This window comes from Echiichthys vipera (assembly GCF_963691815.1).
Source record: "Echiichthys vipera genome assembly, chromosome: 3".
In the NCBI taxonomy this organism is placed as follows: domain Eukaryota; kingdom Metazoa; phylum Chordata; class Actinopteri; order Perciformes; family Trachinidae; genus Echiichthys; species Echiichthys vipera.
Window position 1 is genome coordinate 3,488,492 of NC_139828.1, and position 26,803 is coordinate 3,515,294.

General features: G+C 46.2%; 3 protein-coding genes across 5 annotated transcripts; 1 reads left to right on the top strand and 2 right to left on the bottom strand.

The window, feature by feature from the left end:
- Positions 1-1,690: 1,690 nt before the first annotated feature.
- On the top strand, positions 1,691-8,911 carry LOC310945273 (alanine aminotransferase 2-like). Its single transcript, XM_083911316.1, has 11 exons — positions 1,691-1,819; positions 2,849-2,938; positions 3,248-3,353; positions 3,456-3,592; positions 4,261-4,504; positions 4,578-4,657; positions 4,739-4,875; positions 6,068-6,239; positions 6,347-6,502; positions 7,020-7,132; positions 8,089-8,911. The coding sequence occupies exons 1-11, from the start codon at positions 1,721-1,723 to the stop codon at positions 8,177-8,179; spliced, it is 1,425 nt and encodes a 474-aa protein (XP_083767442.1). The 5' UTR covers positions 1,691-1,720; the 3' UTR covers positions 8,180-8,911.
- A 4,289-nt stretch (positions 8,912-13,200) lies between these two features.
- On the bottom strand, positions 13,201-20,146 carry LOC310966492 (alanine aminotransferase 2-like; the record flags this gene model as incomplete). Of its 3 annotated transcripts, none has more annotated exons than XM_083940237.1 (12): positions 13,201-13,545; positions 13,623-13,768; positions 14,388-14,500; positions 14,653-14,805; positions 14,924-15,095; positions 16,259-16,395; positions 16,477-16,556; positions 16,630-16,873; positions 17,224-17,360; positions 17,463-17,568; positions 17,646-17,735; positions 20,048-20,146. In XM_083940237.1, the coding sequence occupies 12 exons, from the start codon at positions 20,144-20,146 to the stop codon at positions 13,397-13,399; spliced, it is 1,626 nt and encodes a 541-aa protein (XP_083796363.1). In that variant the 3' UTR covers positions 13,201-13,396. The 3 variants fall into 3 exon arrangements, with proteins under 3 accessions (XP_083796363.1, XP_083796362.1, XP_083796364.1); XM_083940236.1 differs by having other exon boundaries at positions 14,653-14,808; XM_083940238.1 differs by lacking the exon at positions 13,623-13,768 and having other exon boundaries at positions 14,653-14,808.
- An 838-nt stretch (positions 20,147-20,984) lies between these two features.
- On the bottom strand, positions 20,985-26,470 carry LOC310966852 (alanine aminotransferase 2-like; the record flags this gene model as incomplete). The annotated part of the gene is made up of 11 exons (XM_083940781.1): positions 20,985-21,072; positions 21,168-21,280; positions 22,029-22,184; positions 22,316-22,490; positions 23,016-23,152; positions 23,247-23,326; positions 23,409-23,652; positions 24,193-24,326; positions 25,001-25,109; positions 25,369-25,458; positions 26,366-26,470. The coding sequence occupies 11 exons, from the start codon at positions 26,468-26,470 to the stop codon at positions 20,985-20,987; spliced, it is 1,431 nt and encodes a 476-aa protein (XP_083796907.1).
- Between the last annotated feature and the right edge of the window lie 333 nt (positions 26,471-26,803).

The window sequence follows — 26,803 nt, forward strand, 5'->3', positions numbered from 1 at the left end:
AAACAACAACGGCCGGACTGTTCTCATGCATTTTTCACACATATAACAATTAATTTGTGCATTTTCCACATACATAATTTATTTTGTGTGTATTCCAAGTATAAAAAAAGTAGATGTAATATAAGACTGTGAATCTCTGGATGGTTCCAAACACACAGGACTTTCACCCAGCTGAGCAGGATTCATGTCCTGAGCGTACTAGACCGAATCACAACCTATTTTCTAACACTAACCGTCACCAAAAGCAACCTTTGTGGTCCACTTCCAGTCCATCGCCATCTCGCAGTCAACTTCCGTTCAATTCAATTCAATTCAATTTTATTTATAGTGTCAAATCATAACCAAAGTTATCTCAGGAGACTTTACGGAGTAGGTAAAGACCACACTCTATGACTTATTTATGATTTACAGAGACCCAACAATTCCCCCGTAGAGTACGGTGGCGTTGAAAACCTTCACTATAACAGACAGGAACGTCAGACAGACCCAGCTCTGTGGAGGACGCACATCTGTCTGCACCGGAGAGAGGAAGAGAAGGAGAGAGAGAGAGAGAAAAGACGGACAGATGGACAGAGAGAGAGACACAGACAGACACAAAGACAGACACAAAGACACACTTCCAGTAACTATAATAATATCTATAGTAATGTGAATATGACTCATATGTTATGGCAGTTAATGCAGCAGAACAGTAGAAACAAGCACATCTAAGGTGATAGATTATGACAATGATAATAATTATGCTGGCAAACATGATCAATGATGAGTAGAGGCAACAGCAGCTACGATACAGCGAGAATGTTACTGACTGAACGTTAAAAAGTGACGATAAAGGGGTCCTGACCAAGCTGACGGTTTCATTTCACTGTAAAATAGGAGACCCTGAGACAACTCTTGTGTGTGAAGACAATGGTTGACGTTCATCCCATTGGTTGCATAGTAGACAAGCAAAGCAAGTACATCTGTGCCATGGCGTTTGATGAAGGCGAGATGGTGTGAGAAGGTGTGACATAGAGATGAACAGAGACAGACAGCCATTCACACCTACGGGCGATTTAGAGTCATCAATGAACCGAACACCTGCACGTCTTTGGACTGTGGGAGGAAACCGGAGAACCCGGAGAAAACCCACGCAGACACAGGGACAACATGCTCCACACAGAAGAGCCACAAACCCTCTCGCTGTGAGGCGACAGTGCTAACCACCACACCACTGTGTCGGCCCAGGGCAGGTTCAATTTACACAAAATAAATAAATACGTACAAAACAGACAGCCCCAAACAATGACAATACATTAATGCCAAAAGATGCAGGCAGTGCACAGGGCTGACTGAGTGGAGTGAGATATGTTGTGACTGTTCAGTGTGGTGATGGCTGTGGGGATTTTTTATAGATGTTTTTTCGTGCCAAGTCAAAGGATTGGTGGAGGGGGTGGGTGGGGTCCTGTGTGATGGTACTGACCGGGTGTACAGTTGTGGTAGGAGGGTTTTGGGGAGAGCCAATTATTTTGCCGGCCTGATGAACTATACGTGCAAGTTTTGTTTTGTGCTTGATGGTGAGGGTGTGTCACAATATCTGTAAGTTTTAAAAACAGGTTTGCCTCTTTTTATTACGATAGGCGTTTGTCAAGATACTTTCAGTTCCTTCCCACTCGCCTGGCAGGTTTTTATTCGAGTCACTTCAGGTCTCTGCGTTGAGCTGCTCATCAGTCAGTCAGAGATGAGTCTCGTGCAGGATGTTAACCCCACGGTGCGAGGCATCAGACCCCCAACGATCCTGCAGGGTCTGGCTGCAGGAATCACAAAGGAGATCACGCAGGTGAGTCACAGGTGTGATCGTCTAATCTGAGATATACGATTTCACTTTTGGTGAATTTAGAATTGACCTACAGACACAAACAGACAAAGTGAAGTAAAATAAACACCTATATGTGTATTTTAGATTATTTAATTCCACCAGTCTGAACATGATAAGGATGTCTGGGGTGTCTATAGCCACTTGGGTGAAGTGGAAATTGGATGTCAGGGTTAAAAAATACAAGTAAATGGACTTATGTAGCACCTTTTTTTCTGTTTTTTAAGCATTTATTACATAGGACAGAGAGGAAATGGGGTGAGAACGAGGGGCAGACATGCAGGAAAAGGCCACAGGTTGGAGTCGAACCCACGGCTGCTGCGTCGAGGACCTTCAGCCACTTTACATGGGGCGATTGGTGGGTCAGTGGTTAGAGCAAAATAGAAGTTCAGCATCCGTGAGGAACTCGGAGTAGAGCCGCTGCTCCTTTGCGTTGAAAGGAGCCAGTTGAGGTGGTTCAGGATCATCTAGTAAGGATGAACCCTGGGCGCCTCCCTAGGGAGGTGTTCCAGGCACGTCCAGCTGGGAGGAGGCCTCGGGGAAGACCCAGGACCAGGTGGAGAGATTAGATCTCCACACTGGCCTGGGAACGCCTCAGGATCCCCCAGTTAGAGCTGGTTAATGTGGCCCGGGAAAGGGAAGTTTGGGGTCCCCTGCTAAAGCTGCTGCCCCCACGACCCGACCCCGGATAAGAGGCTGAAGATGAGATGAGATGAGACCTTTCTAGCCTTCTAACTATGTCTACTTTACACTACATTTGTCACATTTACAATGATGGTAGTGGACAACTGCATACAATCTAATAATATCTAACCATTCACACCCCCATGTGCAGCACAGGGAGTGATTTGGGGCTCATTTCGACATGTGGAATGGAGAAGCCGGGGATCGAACCACCAGTCTTTCAATGGAGGACGACCTGCTCTATCTCTCAGCCACAGCTGCCCTCAAGTCATCTTCTTTTATGTCTAATTTGCATTGTTTGTTTCTCAGGGAGTGGAGAAACCCTTCCAGCGGGTGATTGATGTCAGTTCAGGGGATCCCCACAGGGCAGGGATGGCACCCATGTCATTTGTTCGCCAGGTTGGTGTTTTATATTCTATGTGTGTTTGTCTACTTCCTGTACCATGCTTTTTTTGTGTGACATCCCCACACATTGGAGTATTGCCTGGCTGCAAGAGTTAACATTCTGGTATCGGGTAAAAAAAACACTCTGTCCGTCCACAGCCGTCTCGGGGCGGTGCTAGACCTGGTTGCAGTGCCAGTGCCTTCTGCAAAGTACATAGCAGGAGATGAGGTTTACAGATTGCTTGACATACTCTGCGCTGTACACTGTACAAGCGGATTAGACAGCTCCGAAGTGAACCTGTCCCTCTCTGTTTGACCTCTCAGGTGTTGGCAGCGTGTCTTTACCCCGAGCTCATGGAAGAGGAAAGCCTTCCTCTGGATGCCAGGCAGAGGGCACAGACGCTTCTGGGGGCTTGTGGAGGGAGCGTGGGTGAGAATGAAGAATATTCATTTATTGGTACAGATATGAAAACATGAGGCCCAGAATGGATCTCCCCTCTCATGGCTGATCTACCCACTCTGTTGATCGCAGGCTCGTACTCTGCAACCTCCCGTGGTATACCACTTGTCCAGAAAAGCATTGCTGAGTTCATCATGAGGCGAGATGGTGGAGTGGGTTCAAACCCGGGAGACATCATTTGTTCTACTGGTTCTCAGAAGACTTTGGCGGTACGATGACACGATGAGTTCTCAATGGCGTACGGTATTGAGTATTTTTATATGTGTCAGAGCATAACATCTGCATTGTACATTATTAAAAAAACTCCATTTATGGGCTTAGGAACTGAATGAATGCTTATGATACATGATAGATGTTTATCATGTTCACCATCTTAGTTTAGTGCGGCACGGTGGAGTGGTGGTTACCACTGTCGCCTCACAGCAAGAGGGTTGCTGGTTAGAATCCGGGCTGGGGCCCTTCTGTGTGGAGTTTGCATGTTGTCCCCGTGTCTGCGTGGGTTTTCTCCGGGTTCTCCGGTTTCCTCCCACAGTCCAAAGACGTGCAGGTGTTCGGTTCATTGATGACTCTAAATCACCCGTAGGTGTGAATGGTTGTCTGTCTCTGTTCGTCTCTGTGTGTCCTGTGATAGACTGGCGTCCTGTCCAGGGTGGACCCCGCCTCACGCCCGATGTCAGCTGTGATCGGCTCCAGCCCCCCTGCGACCCAGATAGTGACAAGCGGTTGAAGATGGATGGAGTGACCATCTTAGTTTACTTTGTTAGCATGTTAACATTTGCTAATTAGACCCAAATGCAAAGTACAGTTAACCAATACCAGGTATTTAGGTGAAACTAATTTTGCATGTTGTTCATTATTTTAATATTTATCGTGTCAGTTGGTTTTGCACCTGATGGCAAGTGGCGAGGGTGTGACTCGGACAGGCGTGTTGACCCCAATGCCCTGCCCACACACCCTGCCTGCACTGCTGGATATGTCCGGGCTGACACTGGTGCCGTACCAGCTGATGGAGGACCGAGGCTGGGCTTTAGACCTGGACGAGCTGCACCGAGCTTTGAAGGCCGCGAGGGGGCGCTGTGACCCCAGAGCCATTTACATCAGCAACCCAGGAAACCCCACAGGTCAACACCATACTGTACATCAACCGATCCCCCCTCTATAATCTCTGGTTCACACTGTTATTGGTGCTTCCAGGTCATGTGCAAGACAGGAAATCAATAGAGGAAGTGATTCGTTTTGCTGCGACCGAGGGCCTCGTCCTGTTGGCTGAAGAGGTGATTAAAGCTAAAAGTTGATCTCCTCAGTGTTCACTCTCACACGAGCTCCTTTGTTTCATGTCCTCTTGAACCTTCCAGGTGTACCAGGACAGCGTGTACGGACAGGAGAAAGAGTTTGTTTCCTATAAGAGAGTCCTGTTTGAGATGGGCAAAGAGTACTCAGACACAGTGGAGTTGGTCTCCTTCCACTCTTTATCCAGCGCCTGCATGGGGGAGTGAGTATCACGCGTGTTTCTTTAAGAACAAACCTTTCCTGAGCCAAATGTTTGTTTTTGGATTCTTTGGGTGGTGTTATGTTCGAACTCTGAACCTTATCACAGTGATGTCCCAATGAAGCTTCATGAACCATTGGTTGTATTTGTTGAGTCCACCAGATGGAGCGGTTGAGATGGTTCATGAAGCTTCATTGGGACATCACAACCTTATCAGGGGGCCTGCCAGTTTGGGAGTTGTCTCTGGTCTGGATGCGGGGGGTGCTGTCCCGTGGACAGTTCCGGCCCGGGCGACTAGAGGGCTCTGCACCTCGGTGCGGAGGCTCCTGTCTGCTCGGGTTGGGGGGGTCTCTGTGGCGGTGCTCCCTGTGACCTTGGACTGGGACCTCTCCCGGTGTGGTTGGCCCCCCAAAGGTAGCTTCCTCTAGCCTCCTCTGTACCTCAGGTCTCGCTGCCCGGCCATGTCTCTGTAGTGACAGCTGGTGTTTGTGTAGGTGTGAGTGTGTGTGTCAGCGTGGCTGTGTGTGTGTGTGTGTGTGTGAATGTGTGTATGAACGTATACATATGTGTGTGTGCATGACTGTGGGTTCTTTGAACTTACTTCTCCTGGTTTTATTTGATGTTTCTCTTTTTCTGTACATCTCTGTAACTCGGCTCTTTGCGATACTTTTCTGTATGAAAAGCGCCAAATAAATAAAGGTTGATTTGATTTGATTGAAGAATATGACATAGTTAGTTACATTTACTAGATTTCTTTGTCATGCTTTGTTCATGGTTCATGAGTAATTATTATAATGCATAAAAATACATTTTATTTATATAGGGCTTTTCAAAATACTCAAAGACAGTTGACACATCTATAGAGTATGGTTTGAAACCAGTTGGTTAAGTTTATGGAAATCATTTAAGTTACATATTAGGACATTCAAGATGACATGAGGCAGGTTTTCCCTTGACAATATTTCACCAAAACACATTTTTGCCAAACCAAGCCTGGCGTCAAAGTCCTGGATTTAAAGGCAACAACGTCCCGGACCAACTCTCTACGACTTATGAACACTAAACGTTACAAATGTTGCCAGTGAGTCAAATAAATGTGAATATCTGAATATAAAAAGACTCAATGCACCAAGAAAAGAAGAGTAAGTGTATCTGTTCTCTCAGGTGACTGCAGATGTGTTCACCCTGTGTTTAGGTGTGGTCTCAGAGGAGGATACATGGAGGTAGTTAACATGGACCCAGCAGTGAACAAGTACTTAAGAAACATGCAGGGCACTTCCAGCCCTCCAGTTTTACCACAGCTCGCTCTGGAGGTCATGGTCAATCCACCGACACCTGGAGATGCTTCCTATAAAACATACTCCCAGGTGAGAGGAACGTCTACGCTTCATCATAACGGATCACTGTCTCTACAGAACGCTGATCTGTAAACAATCACCACTGTTTGTTTGTTTGTGTGTTTTCTCGATGGAAGGAGATTCTTCACTCTCACACAACTCTGTCCCAGAACACTCAGCGTGCGTGTGAGTTCCTGAATGATCTTCCAGGGATGAACTGCCAACCAGGGATGGGGGGAGTCTTTCTTTACCCCTGTCTGCGATTACCACCTCAGATGCTAGAGGAGGCCAAGGTGAGAGAGCGTCTCCACTGGAGCTGAGGTCCTCACGTTTTACTCATAGACTGTAAAAAAAAGAGTGGACGGAGCCACCGTGATGTCACCCATTGGTTTGTCATTTACTGTTTTCAAGCCATGCAGCAGTTTGGCATTTTGCCTTCGCCATCTTAGTATTCTTGAGCAGGAAGTGACCATATTTGGACAAGAGGGTGGTGCTTGGGAGGAGCGCTAAGTTGCTGTTGTTTCAATGGTGCTTTGCTAAGCTAAACGCTAAAGAGAAAGACTTTTACCTGATGTGAGTCATCCAGTGGACTTTATCCAGTTAGCAGCGTTCATCCGCGTGTTCAGCAGTGACACAGAGCTGATTGACAAAGTGATTGGCGTTTTCTCTCGTTCTTTATTTCTAAAGGTTTCACTGGTGATGAAAAACATAATCTAATGTTGATCACTGTTGTGCATAAAGTCTCGTGTCACGTATGGAAACGCTGTAAATGTGGCAGTGATCTGAACGCGGCTATGTTATCGACTGCAGATGTCTGGAGTGGAGGCAGATGTGCTTTACTGTCAGAGGCTGCTGGAGGAGGAAGGTGTGTGTCTGGGAGCCGGCTGTGAGAACGGACAAGAGGATTCAAACTACCACATCAGGTGTGTGTGTGTGTGTGTGTGTGTGTGTGTGTGTGTGTGTGTGTGTGTGTCTGGGAGCCGGCTGTGAGAACGGACAAGAGGATTCAAACTACCACATCAGGTGTGTGTGTGTGTGTGTGTGTGTGTGTGTGTGTGTGTGTGTGTGTGTGTGTGTGTGTGTGTGTGCGTGTGTGTGTGTGTGTGTGTGTGTGTGTGTATGTGTGTGTGCGTGTGTGTGTGTTTGTGTGTGTTTGGAAGCCGGCTGTGAGAACGGACAAGAAGATTCAAACTACCACATCAGGTGTGTGTGTGTGTGTGTGTGTGTGTGTGTGTGTGTGTGAGTGTGTGCGTGCGTGTGTGTATATGTATGTGTATGTGTATGTTTATGTGTGTGTGTGTGTGTGTGTTTGTGTGGGTCTGGGAGCCGGCTGTGAGAACGGAGAAGATTCAAACTACCACATCAGGTGTGTGTGTGTGTGTGTGTGTGTGTGTGTGTGTGTGTGTGTGTGTGTGTGTGTGTGTGTGTGTGTGTGTGTGTGTGTGTGTGTGTGTGTGTGTGTGTGTGTGTGTTTGTGTGTGGCTGTGCAGGACATTTAAGAGTATTTGACGCATTTTAAACCTTTTTATTCCAATTTAAAATCTATTTTATTTCTATTTTCTCACGGTGCTGTTACGACTGTGAAGCAGTGTTGCAGTCTGTACTCAGAGCTGCTGCACACATAAAGATAATATCATGATAATTATGTAATTCAGCACGTTTGCAGCACGTTTGCAGCATGTTTGTATTTCCACGGTGGTGAGGAGACACAGGAGCAACTCCAGCCTGGGGCCTTGTTAAAGTCGTGAACATTAATCAACATTAAAACAAGATCAAAGCTTCCGTTCCTGCTTTGAGCGCAGGTGTGTCCGTATATACAGTGGATATATTCATATGTAAATCTATATTAATGCTGTGTTTCGTCTCTTTGCCCTGGCAGGCTGTGTGTTCTGGCTCCTCCTGCCACCCTGGAGGAGATCCTGGCACGACTTTGCTCTTTCCACCTGCGCCTGCTGGACACGTTTCCCTGACAGAAGAGTCAAGGACGCAGACTTTGGACACAATGAATCAACGCTCTCAATTAAAATAAGTTATATAATGATTCTCATCTCATCTTCAGCCTCTTATCCGGGGTCGGGTCTCGGGGGCAGCAGCTTTAGCAGGGGACCCCAAACTTCCCTTTCCCGGGCCACATTAACCAGCTCTAACTGGGGGATCCTGAGGCGTTCCCAGGCCAGTGTGGAGATCTAATCTCTCCACCTGGTCCTGGGTCTAAATTACACTTTGATACTTTATAATAACTTGTGAAATAAAAGAGGAACTACTTTTAAAGTCAACTAAAGTGAAAGTAAAACAGTAGCAATCAATAAAGAATCTTTGAATTATGAATGATGTCACTTTATAATCAGGATATCTTTCCCGACATGTGTCCTGCTGCGTCTCTACGTTCAAACTGTTTCACATAAGAAACGTCAGACGTTTCCAGCAGTGGAAGAATTAAAATGCCTTAAAGTAAAAGTATTGATTGTGCAGTAAAGTCTCCTGTCAGTGTATTATATCTGAAGTTTCTAAATGAATATTGCTGCTGCATTTATGTATGTGTTGTATTTTCCTGCATCATATTCTATGAGATCATCGTATGTTTGTAGCATCGCTGTCTCTGACTTTTTAAATACTTTATTTTTCACTTATATGACCTCAAGTGTGTGTGTGGATCTTATCTTGGTGGTTTATCTTTCAGACGATGCTGCAGCACTGAAGATCTGGAGCCCGTTCTTGTCAATAAATCCATTTAATCAACTAGAACGTCTCAGCTGTCCTTTTATTTTGTTGTCATGGTGAAAGCAATAACCCAAACTGTCGTGCATATTTATTCTGAGCCGGTTTTGAGTCATGTAATGTGGTCATACTGGAAAAGTGCCTCCAGCCTGCAGCACAGCGAGCAGCGGACTACAGAAGTCTCACTCCTTTCTAACTCCACACCTCCTTATTATTTTCATTTTGAAACATCTTTATTCTACTGCTTTAACACACGCGATAGGCCTCGTACTCTCCGAGACCTAAACTGTGAAGGTGATGAGCTCCCCTTTAACTCTACAGCGCAGAAAACTCCCAGTCTTATATTAAATCTTTTTTTTTATACGTGGAATACACACAAAATAAATTCTGTATGTGGAAAATGCACAAATTACTCTGCATTACTTTTCATTGTTATCTCATCTCATCTCATCTCATCTCATCTTCATCCGCTTATCCGGGGTCGGGTCGCGGGGGCAGCAGTTTTAGCAGTGTGTGAAAAATGCATGAGAACAGTCCGGCCGTTGTTGTTTCATACTACGTCCTCTTACAGCTCTGTGGGGGAGCAGGTGATCTAAGCGACGCAGATGGATGATACCAATAGATGATAACAGCTTCCTAAGTGAACTCGGAGGTACTGTAGAGTAGGGCCGTACTGTGATAGGACCACTGATGACAGCCTGTAAAGGATGTTTAACTCTACAGCGCAGAATACTGTAGAAACTGAGCTGTATTTCAGTGTGAACACAAGGTGTCAGTGTTAGCTTTAGCAGCAGATGTGACTGAAGGAGGCTGGTTTGGTTTGTAGATGAGAGGAGGAGGAGGAGGAGGAGGAGGAGGAACCTTTAAAGACACAGAGAGCCTTGTACACGCCTTCATGTCATCACGCCTGGATGGCTGCAACAGCCTCTTCACGGGGCGGTAGTAGCTCAGTCCATAGGTGACTGGGCTGGGAACCGAGTCCCTGTGTGGACCATGTATGGAGTGTGGACTGGTGGCTGGAGAGGTGCCAGTTCATCTCCTGGGCACTGCCTTCAAATATCGTGCTTAGTATTCAGTTTGGCTCAAGCTGCGCCGCTGGACGGCCCTAATTAAACACACAGCTCCTTTCCTATTTGGTAAAACTAAACTAACTTCTTGTCACGACTCTGGTCCTGTCAGTCTCTTCCCTCTTCCTTTTGTATGAGTTTGTCTCCCTCTGTCTGTGTCTCCTGCTTGTGTCTTTCCCTGTGTGTTTGTCTGTTGGAGCTGGTCGGCGTGGTTCCTCCAGCTGTGGCTCGTCTCCTCGTCAACGCCTGGATAGAATCAGAATGAGAAAACCTTTAATGTCCCGCGGACGGGGAAATTCTTTTGTCACAGCAGCAACAGAATATTACAAAATAAGATAAAAAATGGCAAAAATAAACAATAAAGTTAAATTTAAAAAGGGAAGAAATAGAAATAGACATATGTACATATTCACATGATATAGTGCAGTTGTTCTTGGTTTGTTTGTTTTGTAATAATATAATATGAAGTGATTAAATATGAGTAAATATGACCAAATAGTGCAAAAACAGAAGTAACCATAGTACAGACATATTGCACAGTGCAGGGTACAGGAGGAGGTCAACAGTCTATTGGGAGCAGTGCTGATTGTAAAGTCTGACAGCAGCAGAAAGGAAGGACCTGCGGTACCTCTCCTTCGCACACTTAGGGTGCATCAGTCTGTTGCTGAAGGACCTGCGATACCTCTCCTTCGCACACTTAGGGTGTATCAGTCTGTTGCTGAAGGACCTGCGATACCTCTCCTCAGCACACTTAGGGTGCATCAGTCTGTTGCTGAAGGACCTGCGATACCTCTCCTTCGCACACTTAGGGTGCATCAGTCTGTTGCTGAAGGACCTGCGGTACCTCTCCTCCGCACACTTAGGGTGCATCAGTCTGTTGCTGAAGGAGCTGCGGTACCTCTCCTCCGCACACTTAGGGTGCATCAGTCTGTTGCTGACGGACCTGCGGTACCTCTCCTTCGCACACTTAGGGTGCATCAGTCTGTTGCTAAAGGAGCTGCGGTACCTCTCCTTCACACACTTAGGGTGCATCAGTCTGTTGCTGAAGGACCTGCTGTACCTCTCCTTCACACACTTAGGGTGCATCAGTCTGTTGCTGAAGGAGCTGCGGTACCTCTCCTTCACACACTTAGGGTGCATCAGTCTGTTGCTGAAGGACCTGCGGTACCTCTCCTTCACACACTTAGGGTGTATCAGTGTGTTGCTGAAGGAGCTGCCCAGTGCTGTGAGAGTGACCTGCAGGGGGTGGGACTCCTGTTGTCCAGCATCCTGCTCTCTCCCACCACCTGCACTGAGTCCACAGGGCGTCCCAGGATGGAGCCGGCCTTCTTGATAAGTTTATCAAGTCTCCTCCTGTCTGCTGCTGATACGCTGCTGCTCCAGCAGACTACTCCATAGAAAATGGCTGATGCCACCACAGAGTCATAGAAGAGCGGGATGAGACTCACGTCCGGCACCAGACTGTTATTGCTATTTCATGGTTCGTGTCTCTGATGATCATGTTCCCTTTCCCTGTTGCTTTGTCTTGTGTTCATCGTTTCTTTGTTTCTTTTGTCATAGTTTCCTGAGTTCCTGTTTTCCTCCACCCGTCCGTGTTTCGTCTCCTGATCCCCGCGTTTGGTTCTCCCCTCGGACCCTGTTCCTGTTTTCCCGTTCCCCGGTTTTTGTTTGTTTCTGGTTTTCGTCTTTTAAATATCTGTTTAAATCTCACTCGTCGTCCGTGTCTGCATTTGGGGTCCTGCTCCTCGGAGTCATTCCCCGCACCGTTCATGACACTTCTGCCTGTAACAGAGTATTTCAGAGGTCGCTGCTTTTACTTTAGTGGAGGATCTGAGAGCTTCTTCCACCGCTGACACAGGCTGATCATCGACCTCGAGCCACATTCTTTAACATCAACGCTTCAACATTTCAGTGAGAAACCAGAAGAGCCTGCTGCTCCTCTGTCGAGGACTTCACTTAATCCTGTACGTCTGGCAGACGGAGGAATGTAGTAAATGTTAAATGTAGGAAGTGTTTTTGAGGCACCTGTCTGCCTGTTGTAGATGATCTTAATGTGTTCATATATAAAGGAGGTTGCATTGATACAAATTAAGTAAGAAGTATTAGCTAATGGCCCCTGGGCACGGACATGTAACAGCGCCCCAGTACACAGGAATAGGACTCGCACATTAGTCGTTTTGGGTCACTTTGTGGTCATTTTGCACTCATTGTTTAAACAGTTGTTGATGTGGTCATATGTTTCTCTTTGTGTGTATGCATCTTTGACTGTTTGTGATTGTTTTGCATCTATTTTTAGTCATTTTGCGATTTCTTTTTGTGGTGGTTTTGCATTTTACGTTACTATGTCATCATTTGGTTTCTCTCTGTGTCCATTTTATATCTAATTTTAATTTTGTCTATTTTCGGTCATTCAGCAACTCTTTGTGGTCGTTGTGCATCCCTGTAGTGTTTTTTTTTTGTCGTTCTGTGTAAACTTGGGATCATTTTGTGTGTTTTTTTCCAGCAACACTTAAGGAGCCCCTGACCTTATTGGCCCCTGGGCCTGTGCCCCTGGTCTTGCATATGTTGCATTGCAACACTATATATGAAGGAGTTAAAATGAACACAACCGTAAACATCTATAGCAGTAAAATACAACAGACACATGAATGCAGCAGGAATATTCATCCAGAAGCATCAGATCCACTACAACACTGACCGGAGAGCGGTTTCTGCAAAGCCAATACTTTTATTGGTAACGTCTGAGGTTTTGTGTGTGAAAGAGTTTGAACGTAGAGACGCAGCAGGACACATGTCAGGAAAATATCCTGATTATAAAGTGACATCATATCAAACCTCATTCATAATTCAAAGGTTCTTTATTGATTGCTTCTGTTTTACTTTCACTTTATCCTCATCTCATCTCACCTTCAGCCTCTTATCCGGGGTCGGGTCTCAGGGGCAGCAGCTTTAGCAGGGGACCCCAAACTTCCCTTTCCCGGGCCACATTAACCAGCTCTAACTGGGGGATCCTGAGGCGTTCCCAGGCCAGTGTGGAGATCTAATCTCTCCACCTGGTCCTGGGTCTTCCCCGAGGCCTCCTCCCAGCTGGACGTGCCTGGAACACCTCCCTAGTTGACTTTAAAAGTAGTTCCTCTTTTATTCTACAAGTTATTATACAGTATCAAAGTTTAATGTAGGCTTTGCAGGATCAATATGCTGGGAGGAGGCCTCGGGGAAGACCCAGGACCAGGTGGAGAGATTAGATCTCCTCACTGGCCTGGGAACGCCTCAGGATCCCCCAGTTAGAGCTGGTTAATGTGGCCCGGGAAAGGGAAGTTTGGGGTCCCCTGCTGGAGCTGCTGCACCCAAGACCCGACCCCGGATAAGAGGCTGAAGATGAGATGAGAAACAATATATAACTTATTTTATTGAGAGTGTTGATTCATTGTGTCCAAAGTCTGCGTCCTTGACTCTTCTGTCAGGGAAACGTGTCCAGCAGGCGCAGGTGGAAAGAGCAAAGTCGTGCCAAGATCTCCTCCAGGGTGGCAGGAGGAGCCAGAACACACAGCCTGCCAGGGCAAAGAGACGAAACACAGCATTATTATATATTTACATATGAATATATCCACTGTATATACGGACACACCTGCGCTCAAAGCAGGAACGGAAGCTTTGATCTTGTTATAATGTTGATTAATGTTCACGACTTCACTGGTCCTCAGGCTGGAGTTGCTCCTGTGTCTCCTCACCACCGTGGAAATACAAACATGCTGCAAACGTGCTGCAAACGTGCTGAATTACATAATTATCATGCTTTTATCTTTATGTGTGCAGCGGCTCTGAGTACAGACTGCAACACTTCTTCACAGTCGTAACAGCACCGTGAGAAAATAGAAATAAAATAGATTTGAAATTGGAATAAAAAGGTTTAAAATGTGTCAAATACTCTTAAATGTCCTGCACAGCCACACACAAACACACACACACACACACACACACACACACACACACACACACACACACACACACACACCTGATGTGGTAGTTTGAATCCTCTTGTCCATTCTCACAGCCGGCTCCCAGACACACACACACACACACACACACACACACACACAGACACACACACACACACACACACACACACACACACACACACACACACACACACACACACACACACACACACACACACACACACACCTGATGTGGTAGTTTGAATCCTCTTGTCCATTCTCACAGCCGGCTCCCAGACACACACACACACACACACACACACACACAGACACACACACACACACACACACACACACACACACACACACACACACACACAGACACACACACACACACACACACACACACACACACACACACACACACACACACACACACACACACACACACACACCTGATGTGGTAGTTTGAATCCTCTTGTCCGTTCTCACAGCCGGCTCCCAGACACACACCTTCCTCCTCCAGCAGCCTCTGACAGTAAAGCACATCTGCCTCCACTCCAGACGTCTGCAGTCGATAACAGAGCCGCGTTCAGATCACTGCCACATTTACAGCGTTTCCACACGTGACATGAGACTTTATGCACAGCAGTGATCAACATTAGATTAGTCTATGAGTAAAACGTGAGGACTTCAGCTCCAGTGGAGACGCTCTCTCACCTTGGCCTCCTCTAACATCTGAGGTGGTAAACGCAGACAGGGGTAAAGAAAGACTCCCCCCATCCCTGGTTGGCAGTTCATCCCTGGAAGATCATTCAGGAACTCACACGCACGCTGAGCGTTCTGGGACAGAGTTGTGTGAGAGTGAAGAATCTCCTTCCATTGAGAAAACACACAAACAAACAAACAAACAAACAGGGGTGATTGTTTACAGATCAGCGTTCTGTAGAGACAGTAATCCATTATGATGAAGCGTAGATGTTCCTCTCACCTGGGAGTATGTTTTATAGGAAGCATCTCCAGGTGTCGGTGGATTGACCATGACCTCCAGAGCGAGCTGTGGTAAAACTGGGGGGCTGGAAGTGCCCTGCATGTTTCTTAAGTACTTGTTCACTGCTGGGTCCATGTTAACTACCTCCATGTATCCTCCTCTCAGACCACACCTAAACACAGGGTGAACACATCTGCAGTCACCTGAGAGAACAGATACACTTACTCTTCTTTTCTTGGTGCATTGAGTCTTTTTATATTCAGATATTCACATTTATTTGATTCACTGGCGACTTTTGTAACGTTTAGTGTTCATAAGTGGTAGAGAGTTGGTCCGGTACGTTGTTGCATTCAAAGCCAGGACTTTGACACCAGGCTTGGTTTGGCAAAAATGTGTCATTGTCAAGGGAAAACCTGCCTCATGTCATCTTGAATGTCCTAATATGTAACCTAAATGATTTCCATAAACTTAACCAACTGGTTTCAAACCATACTTTATAGATGTGTCAACTGTCTTTGAGTATTTTGAAAAGCCCTGTATATATAAAATGTATTTTTATGCATTATTATAATAATTACTCATCAACCATGAACAAAGCATGACAAAGAAATCCAGTAACTGTAACGAACTACGTCATATTCTTCAATCAAATCAAATCAACCTTTATTTATTTATACGGCGCTTGTCATACAGAAAAGTATTGCAAAGTGCCGAGTTACAGAGATGTACAGAAAAAGAGAAACATCAAATAAAATCAGGAGATAAAGGTTAAAAGAACCCTCCCACCCCCCCATCCATGCACGGACACACACACACACAGCCACGCTGACACACACACTCACACCTACACAAACACCAGCTGTCACTATGGAGCCATGGCCGGGCAGCGAGACCTGAGGTACAGAGGAGGCTAGAGGAAGCTACCTTTGGGGGACCAACCACACCGTGAGAGATCCCAGTCCAAGGTCACAGGGAGCACTACCACAGAGACCCCCCCAACCCGAGCAGACAGGAGCCTCCGCACCAAGGTGCAGAGCCCTCTAGTCGCCCGGGCCGGAACTGTCCACGGGACAGCACCCCCCGCGGCCAGACCAGAGACAACTCCTAATCTGGCAGGCCCCCTGATAAGGTAGTGATGTCCCAATGAAGCTTCATGAACCTTTCCAACCGCTCCATCTGGTGGACTCAACAAATACAACCAATGGTTCATGAAGCTTCATTGGGACATGACTGTGATAAGGTACAGAGTTAGAACATAACACCACCCAAAGAATCCAAAAACAAACATTTGGCTCAGGAAAGGTTTGTTCTTAAAGAAACACGCGTGATACTCACTCCCCCATGCAGGCGCTGGATAAAGAGTGGAAGGAGACCAACTCCACTGTGTCTGAGTACTCTTTGCCCATCTCAAACAGGACTCTCTTATAGGAAACAAACTCTTTCTCCTGTCCGTACACGCTGTCCTGGTACACCTGGAAGGTTCAAGAGGACATGAAACAAAGGAGCTCGTGTGAGAGTGAAAACTGAGGAGATCAACTTTTAGCTTTAATCACCTCTTCAGCCAACAGGACGAGGCCCTCGGTCGCAGCAAAACGAATCACTTCCTCTATTGATTTCCTGTCTTGCACATGACCTGGAAGCACCAATAACAGTGTGAACCAGAGATTATAGAGGGGGGATCAGTTGATGTACAGTATGTTGTTGACCTGTGGGGTTTCCTGGGTTGCTGATGTAAATGGCTCTGGGGTCACAGCGCCCCCTCGCGGCCTTCAAAGCTCGGTGCAGCTCGTCCAGGTCCACAGCCCAGCCTCGGTCCTCCATCAGCTGGTACGGCACCAGTGTCATCGCAGACATTTCCAGCAGTGCAGGCAGGGTGTGTGGGCAGGGCATCGGGGTCAACACGCCTGTCCGAGTAACGCCCTCGCCACTGGCCATCAGGTGCAAAACCAGCTGACACGATAAATACAATACAGTGACTTGAGGTTAACTTTCTTGTTTTTGGATATAGTGTCTCAACAGTTATCAAACAGATATTTATGTATTCTTTAGAATTAATAGTCCTGATTTTTGTGATCTTTAACTTTTCAAATAGTGCCATCATCAGGTCAAAACTGGTCGGTTATCTTTGCTTTGCGTTTGGTAATAATTAGCAAATGCTAACACCGTCAACTAATATGGTTAACATGGATGTTAGCGTGCTAACCTTAGCATAGCTTTAGACGACGCAGATATATGTCTTGCCCCTCTACAGCTATAAATCTACTTATTATACTGCAAAAAATATATATTTTTCATCGTACCGACAAAGTCTTCTGAGAACCACTGGAACATATTATGTCTTCTGGGTTTGAACCCACTCCAGCATCTCGCCTCATGATGAACTCTGCAATGCTTTTCTGGACAAGTGGTATACCACGGGAGGTTGCAGAGTAGGAGCCTGTGATCAACAGAGTGGGTAGATCAGCCATGAGAGGGGAGATCCATTCTGGGCCTCATGTTTTCATATCTGTACCAATAAATGAATATTCTTCATTCTCACCCACGCTCCCTCCACAAGCCCCCAGAAGCGTCTGTGCCCTCCGCCTGGCATCCAGAGGAAGGCTTTCCTCTTCCAGGAGCTCGGGGTAAAGACACGCTGCCAACACCTGAGAGGACAAACAGAGAGGGACAGGTTCAGACAGCCGGTCCACAAACACAAACACATAACATATAAAACACCAACCTGGCGAACAAATGACATTGGTGCCGTCCCTGCCCTGTGGGGATCCCCTGAACTGACATCAATCACCTGCTGGAAGGGTTTCTCCACTCCCTGAGAAACAAACAATGTGGATTAGACACAAGCTCAGGTGGGTTGTATTTTTCAACCCTGACATCCAAGTTCCCAAACAGCTTCCCAACCCGAGATGATGCCTTTGCCATGGCAGCCTTCATCTGCTAGGACTTACCTGTCGAGGGCCATCAGGATAGTAAAATATAATTCTTTTTAACTTACTACACTGGGGGAAAAAAACTTGCCTTTTGGGGCGGAAGTAGCTCAGTCCATAGGTGACTTGGCTGGGAACCGTAGGGTCACTGGTACAAGTCCCCGTGTGGACCATGTATGGAGCGTGGACTGGTGGCTGGAGAGGTGCCAGTTCATCTCCTGGGCACTTCCGAGGTGCTGTTGAGCAAAGCACCGAACCCCCAACTGCTCGGGGCGCTGGTCACTGGCAGCCCCCTCGCTCTAACATCTCTCCTTAATTGCATGTATAGGCCCTGTTTGTGCATGTGTGTATTTCGGGTCTGTGTGTGTAACATGTATAATAATAAGAGTGAAAAAAAAAATCCAATTTCCCTGTGTGGGATTAATAAAGTAATTCTTCTTCTTCTTCTTCTGTTGGGGCCCTTTGAAACAATCAAAACATTACGTCACTGATTGAATAGATAAAGGACACATTTACCCAATCAGCTGCCAACGCGTGGCCGGGTTCACAAGCTCACTTTTGTTGTCAAATGATACGTCTGGACCATGATCTACTGAAGAAAATACCTAAATTAACAGGATTTTTCAAGGTTGTGAACTCTTCTTCTGTTCTAGAGAGAGGGTTTTCTGATAAAGCAAGAATAATAATGAGGGGGGGGGCAAACAAACAGTAGCCCATGGGCCCAGGACCACCTTAATCCACCACTGCCTGTGTGGAGGGGTAGGGTTCAAGTCAGGAGCACCAAGTTTCTTGGTGTGCACATTGCTGATGAACCTCAGCTAGTCTTGCAACTGCACCTTCCTGAACAAGAACGCACAACATGTAGCTGTCATCTGGAAAATGATACAGACACACACACACCCCCCCCCCCCCCCCCCCCCCCACACACACACACACACAAAAGCATGCATCACTTCATACCTAGTCTCACAGTGCTGGGAAAAAACGCTCCAGCTTGTTTGTATTTCTTCAATTTATTCAATCACTATCGTCTTGGGCGATACTGAGCTAACATAGACGTTAGATAGACTACTTCATACCTTATCTCACATCAGTTGAACTACCTGCACCTTACTACATAAATATCCTCAGGGAAGTGCGGGGCCAACGCTCCTTAGCAGAGATATAATCACCACAGCCTGTCATGTGCTATATTTCTTAAAATAGTATCCATCAGTTGTTGTTTTTTATTCATTTTGTAGTAGCACTGCTGGAGGGAGCCTGAGAGCACTGCCGACAGCTGCTCCACTCTAATTGTTGTGCATATGAGAAAAAAAGGCTTTTTTTGACTCACTGGAGTCACCGTTCATCCAGTGAAACCAGTTCGGTTGTCAACTACACTCACTCGTGCTAAAAGACAGCAATAGATAGTAAAAGTTGACACTTTTAACCTCACATGGATACATTCATATACTGTGTATTCATATAAAGTATATATGCAGTGGGGGAGGAAGAGGAAGATTTACTTTATTTATCCCGCATTATTATTAATCATGTTACACACACAGGCCCGATACACACACATGCACAGACAGGACCTATATACATGCAATTAAGGAGAGATGTTAGAGCGAGGGGGCTGCCAGTGACCGGCGCCCTGAGCAGTTGGTGGTTCGGTGCCTTGCTCAATAGCACCTCGAACCTGAACTAGCGCCTGTCCAGCCATCAGTCCACGCTGCATACATGGTCCACACAGGGACTTGAACCAGCGACCCTACGGTTCCCAGCCAAGTCAAAAAAAAGAATAGAAATATTATCTTATATCTGGACCATGAACCTTGGCTGTTAATTCATTAAAAGTATATTTAAAAGTGAATTAAACTCCCCAACAAAAGGTGTTAAAAAAGAATAACTCAACCAGCAGCAGCTGCAACATCAAAATGCTGCACACGTGTTAATGCGTCAATAAGAAGCCAATAATACAACAATCATATTCATATTTAAAACCCTGACAGGTACAATTTTTTATACTTTTTTGTTTTTTTTACAACATCTGGATTCATCACATCACATCCAATCATCTTATATTGTTTGATCAGATATAAATACCAACAAATAAAAGCTTCAGACACTTGGAGATCGTTCTCTGATCCCCTTCGTACAGGAGCAAACTAAATCCAGGTGTATCTCAGATTAGATGATCACACCTGTGACTCACCTGCGTGATCTCCTCTGTGATTCTTGCAGCCAGACCCTGCAGGACCGTCGGGGCTCTGATGCCTCGCACCGTGGGGTTAACATCCTGCACGAGACTCATCTCTGACTGACTGATGAGCAGCTCCACGCAGAGACCTGCCAGGCGAGTGGGAAGGCGCTGAAAATGAAAAAGCCTCGGAGGTACGGTCGGCTCTATAAAACTATTTCACTGCAGAGGTGGTTCAACGGACAGACGTCGTGACATTTTTTGGTTCGATGGTTTAATCTGTAATTGATCGTATTTTTGATGATGATCATATTGAAGTCACCCCAGAGGACATGGACTCCAGGATACGCAAACATAATTCCTCATTAAAAGTAAATGGACTACATTCTTCTACTGGAAATACAGGATTAGGTTAAGTCCCAGTGACATTCGTAACAAAGGAGGAGCAGACTCACTCAAGTGCTGAAAGAATCTGTGGTATTAACCGTGGGCTCAGTGAAGTGTTTCATGGACACTGCTGTATTTAGGGCCAGGTCTTTGACGCCAGGTTTGGTTTGGCAAAATGTGTTTTTGGTAAATATTGTAGAGGGAAAACCTGTGTCATGGTATGTTCATTCATTCATTTAGAACCGCTTATCCCAGGGTCAGGGTCGCGGGCTGGAGCCGATCCCAGCAGACATCGGGTGTGAGGCGGGGTCCACCCTGGACAGGACGCCAGTCTATCACAGGACACATAGAGACGAACAGAGACAGACAACCATTCACACCTACGGGTGATTTAGAGTCATCAATGAACCGAACACCTGCACGTCTTTGGACTGTGGGAGGAAACCGGAGAACCCGGAGAAAACCCACACAGACACGGGGACAACATGCAAACTCCACACAGAAGGGCCCCTCAAGTTTATGTTTATTGTTTATAATATGGGTGTAAATCCCAACCCCCCCAATGTCACACCCTTGCGAGGAGGCGAAGGTGAAAGGAGCCGAGGCGAGCCAGGACCTCCTCCAGGGTGTCAGGAGGAACGAGGATACATAACCTGAGAGAGAGGGGGGGGGGAGAAAACACAGCTCGGTCACTTCTTGAGAAAATGCAAACACACCTGACTGTTGTGTCGAAGTTCACGTGTCTCACCTCACGTGGTGGTTGCCGGTTGTTTCACCGCACCGTCCTCCTGCTCCTAAAAACACCCCTTCTTGCTCCAGCAACATCCGACAGTACAGAACGTCTGCCTCCACCTGCAGGGTCTAAAAGACGAGATGTTTTCATTGTTCTTACTGGCAGACATGACATCATAGGTGCATTGTTTTAACTTCATATTTTCGCGTAAAATACAAATCACCACCTTGTCCATTAACTTTGCTGAAGAGTCATAGCACTGCTGCATGTTTTACCTCATTGTAGAGTGATAAAGTTTATGTGTGATGGATTACAGGAGTTGTTTTTTATATTATGTAGAAAAGGATGGAATATATGACATGACAGGAGGAGCAGACGGTCAAAAAATTAGCAAGATCCAAAACAACCACAAAGAGACGCAGAATGACCACAAAGAAACATAAAAAGATGCAAAACAGCCACAAAGAGATGCAAAACAACCACAAAGAGAGACACAAAAAGATGCAAATCAACCACAAAGAGATGCAGAACGACCACAGAGAAACATAAAAAGATGCAAAATGACCACAAATAGATGCAAAATGACCACAGAGAGACACAAAAAGATGCAAATCAACCACAAAGAGATGCAGAATGACCACAGAGAAACACAAATGACTCCGAAAAGATTGAAAGCAACTGCAAAGAGATGCAGAACAACAAGAAGAGGCTAAACCGCTGCTCCTGCTGTACGTAGGACAGATGGAGGGGCCCATTGTCTCATAATCTGCCCGTGGTTGGCAGTGATACAAATTCACTACATTCTTGTTTATATATTGCTAAAACATCTGAGTGTAGTCCTCTAAACACCAACCATCTTTTGTAACATGTTCCCACCTCGGCCTGCTCCATAATCTCAGACGGTAAACGCAGGCGCGGATAAAGGTAGATTCCCCCAGTCGCCGGCTGACAGCTCATCCCCGGTAGATCCTTCAGGACCTCCTGAACCCGCTGAGCATTCTGGGACAAAATGGCTCGAGGGACAAGAATCTCCTTTGGAAAATAAGAAAAAAGAAAGATGATTTAATTGAAAGTCATACACAACACAGGTGTGTGACGTTAACTGTAGGAAACACACGTCAGCGGGAAAGTGAGCACTGACGCATGCTCTGCAGACGTCCTACCTGCGTGAATGTGTCGTAGGAAGGGTCTCCAGGTCTGGGCGGATTGACCATGAGCTCCAGGGCGAGCTGTCCTGTGACCGGAGTACTGATGTCAGTGCACAGCAATGTGTCAACAAAATGCATCACCTCTGGGTCCATGTTGACTACCTCCATGTATCCTGCCCTCAGACCGCACCTGGGACACAGTGACACACAGAGACACACATTACATGGTTACTTGCAACATCCACATGCATGTAACTACGTATGTTTCAAATATGGATGCATGTGTGTGACCTAAAGTATGGTGAGAATGAGGGTTGTGTGGTCTGAATTCCATCCCTTCATTCATTCATTCATTCATGGCGTTGGGCCATAGACGTAGGATGTGGCGCATATTTTAGTTTCTCACGTAATATTTTTAAAAAATCACCTTGAACTCTAAGATCACAGCTGTTCCCTTGTCCATTGTCCAGGAAAGATGTTATTTACGCGTTGTTTATGTAATTTTTTTGGCAAAGCTACAGGGAGCCGCTTAAAAGGGGCTGAAGAGCCGCATACGGCCCAAGAGCCGCGGGTTGCACACCCCTGGACTAATGTATTGACCATACATTTAAACCTACCTGTTGCATGATGCTATCAGCAAAACACAATAGCAAAATACCATCAAAATGACAGACATGCAAGCACACAACATGCAACTGTAAGAGACAGAACTCACTCCCCCATGCAGGCGCTGGATACAGAGTGGAAGGAGACCAACTCCACTGTGTCTGAGTACTCTTTGCCCATCTCAAACAGGACTCTCTTATAGGATATGAACTCTTTCCCCTGTCCGTACACGCTGTCCTGGTACACCTGCAGTGCAGAGGAAAGGAATTGAAAGACAGTGCGTGCAAAAGGCTGCCGGTTACCGGATTAACTCCCAATCTTAAGACACAGTTTTCATCACCTCATCAACCAACAGTAAGAGTCTCTCAGCTGCTGCAAACTGAATCACTTCCTCTATTGATTTCCAGTCCTGCACATGACCTGGGGACGACACATGTGCACAAAACGATGTCAACAGGGAAGTTTAAAGTGGCTCTAATGCAGCTACTTGCATGGTGTTGACCTGTGGGGTTTCCTGGGTTGCTGATGTAAATGGCTCTGGGATCGCAGCGCCTCCTAGAGGTCTTCAAAGCTCGTCGCAGCTCGTCCAGGTCCACAGCCCAGCCTCGGTCCTCCATCAGCCGGTATGGCACCAGTGCCACCCCAGCCGCATCCAGCAGAGGGGGCAGGGTGTGTGGGCAGGGCATCGGGGTCAACACGCCTGTCTGAGTCTCTCCCTCCCCATTGGCCAGCAGCCTCACGACCACCTGAACACAACGGATCAACACACAGAATCTACTGGATGTTGTTTCAATGTAATTCACATTCTGGGCATTAGAGGATAATCACATCCTGTGTCTTATTTTAGGGTGTTTTGGCCAAAATTTCTGTCAGTTATGACATTTTAGACATTGTAATAATAACTGAGATCTGGGAATTCAGCAATATTAGTGAGAAGTCCCGTCTGAGCTTCCATACTTGCCGCTTAGGTCAACTTTGTTCTGAACAGCAGCCCTGTCTTTGAAAGTGTTTACTGGTTAGTTTTGACTGATCTTTTCAGAATAAAATGTTTTTGCTCACATGCTAAAACAATTCTTCCACATATCGTTCCATAAATAACATAAGGTGTTGATAATAGCATGATTATAAAGTTGAATGTATTAAATTAAAGGGATGGAAATATACATAATGCTTAGTTGGCGTGCACAGAATATGACAGCCACTGGGAGTTAATTCACCCTTGTCTTTCCCCCAGCCTTTAATATATGAAAAGTGCTGATGCAGTAATAATGACGGTGCATTTTTACCATCAGGGCCTTTTGAGAACCAGCAGAAATAAAGATGTCTTTGGCGAACGAGGGCACTCCAGCGTCTCGTCTCATGATGAACTCAGCGATGCGTTGCTTGACGTGAGGCATGCCAGAGGAGGCCGTGTAAGAACCTGTGGATGGATCAGACATTGAATGTGCTGTTTCAATGCTTTAGTTCAATGTTGACTAAAGTGTCAGGGCGCACTCACACTGTCTATCCGTACCGTGCTCAAGCACGTTTCACGGCTAAAGTCTGGTTCCTTTGACCAGTGTGAGTGAAACCGTACCGCGCCTAGGAGCAGTACGCTTGCCGGCCACAGCCCGTTTGGGAGAGGTGGGCTTTTGTAAAGCACGTTTGCACGTGTACGAGCACGAGCGTGCGCACGTGTACGAGCACGGGAACGAGCACGGGAACGAGGCCTACAGCGGTTCATTTTATGTGCGTCTGTTGGGACATAGAAATAAGAAGGACGGACCATGCAATGTCGACTAAACGGGGTCGTGCCGCATCATAATGAGTCCAAAAAAAACACAAAGCCAAAAACTTTGCCATGTTTTCTGCTCTGCTTTTCATTATGTGGCCAAAAGACCACGCGCTTTTGATGACGTCATCAATGCGTGTGACGTGTTACGGCGTGATGACGTATAGGCAGCAAGAAGCATTCTCCGAGGCCCAGGTAGTGTGAGTACAAACGGGCCTGGAGGGGGGGACAAGGACCCTAAAGCACGGGGCACAGGACAGAGGTGGGAGTGCGCCCTGAGGGTCAGGGTCAGTCAGACACATGGAACAGAAAAAGGACCTCACCTACACTTCCTCCATCGCAGACCTCCAGGAGCCCCTGAGCCCTCAGCCTGACATCCAGAGGAAGAGTTGTGTCTTCGAGCAGCTCAGGGTGCAGACATACGGCCAAGACCTGAGGGACGAGGCCAGATTTGGGACAAGAAGAGTATTTACACAACTACCAGCGAGCAATCAAGGAGCAATAACCCGTGTGTGATCAGAAGGATAATGTCAAACGTATAACATGGCAGCAGTCAATATGCCATTACAATGATTCCAGAAAGAGGCACGGATGTGATAAAAGTCTTAAGATTCAACTGGAACAAATGAAATCAATAAGATCACACTCTGATGATCAGCGACATAAAAAAGACTCAAAAGCTAAAACTGACCTGGCGAACGAATGAGATGGGTTTCATTCCTGCTCTGTGAGGGTCACCGGAGCTGACGTGGATCACCTCTCTGAAGGGTTTCTGCGCCCCCTGCAGGATGAAACAGCAATGCAGGAAGAATCCAGGTCCAGTCTGGGTTAACCGCTGAACACCAGCAACACTTTTGACGAGGGTCGCAAATGAAAGGTTACAGGATATAATGTATGATATGAAGTACACGCTTATTAGTCAAAATAAATTGATTAAGATTGAGTTTAAGGGCGACACGGTGCTATGGTGGTCAGCACTGTTGCCTCACAGCAAGAGGGTTCCTGGTTTGAATCCCGGCTGGGGCCCTTCTGTGTGGAGTTTGCATGTTGTCCCCGTGTCTGCGTGGGTTTTCTCCGGGTTCTCCGGTTTCCTCCCACAGTCCAAAGACGTGCAGGTGTTCGGTTCATTGATGACTCTAAATCACCCGTAGGTGTGAATGGTTGTCCGTCTCTGTTCATCTCTATGTGTCCTGTGATAGACTGGCGTCCTGTCCAGGGTGTACCCCGCCTCACGCCCGATGTCAGCTGGGATCGGCTCCAGCCCCCCGCGACCCCGACAGGGACAAGCGGTTGAAGATGAATGAATGAATGAATGTGTGAGGAGCTCTTTTCCAAAAACGCTATAAATCCATTTTAATAGTTTTCAGGAAAATTACATTTTTTACCTCGACCCACACATTTGGTTAATATTCAATGTATCTTTTCAAAATGGTTTATTGGCTCAGTCTGACCATGTTGAACAATGATTGTTTAATTAAACACCAATATTGTTGATAATAAATCCAATGTTTATTTATTTTATTTTTTTCCAAAACGCTGTAAATCCATTTGTTTGTGACTTTTTTTAAAAAGCACAAGAGAATATATGAAATCAGGGACTATAGATGAATATATATCAAATCAATGCAAATGCATAAAATAAATGAATAACATTCAAATAAATAAAATACACATATATATACTCTTACCTGTGTGATCTCCTGTGTGATGTGTGCAGCCAGGCTCTGCAGGTAACTGTGCGGTGACTCTCTGATGCCCCTCACACTGGGGTTCACGTGCTGTAAGGAGCTCATCATCTTTTTTGTTGTTGTTGTTGCTGTATTTGTTTTATTTGGAGACGCTTAAAACTGCTGTGCCTGCTGTAATCTGAGGAGCTTGGAGCCTTCTTGCATGCACGGAAGAAATGTGAATGGCTAACCTAAAAACACACAAGTGTCATCCAGCTCCTCCTGTTCCAGGACTTAACCTTCGTTAACGTGCAGTGTTCAGCTGCACTTCAGTGCAAACCCCTGGTCTCTGCGGTGGACTTTGTACACGAGAAGCCTCTTTAGAAAACATTGATTTAACCAGGACACCAATGGACACTTAACTCATGATGCATTACTTGTATTGTTATTTTCATTCAT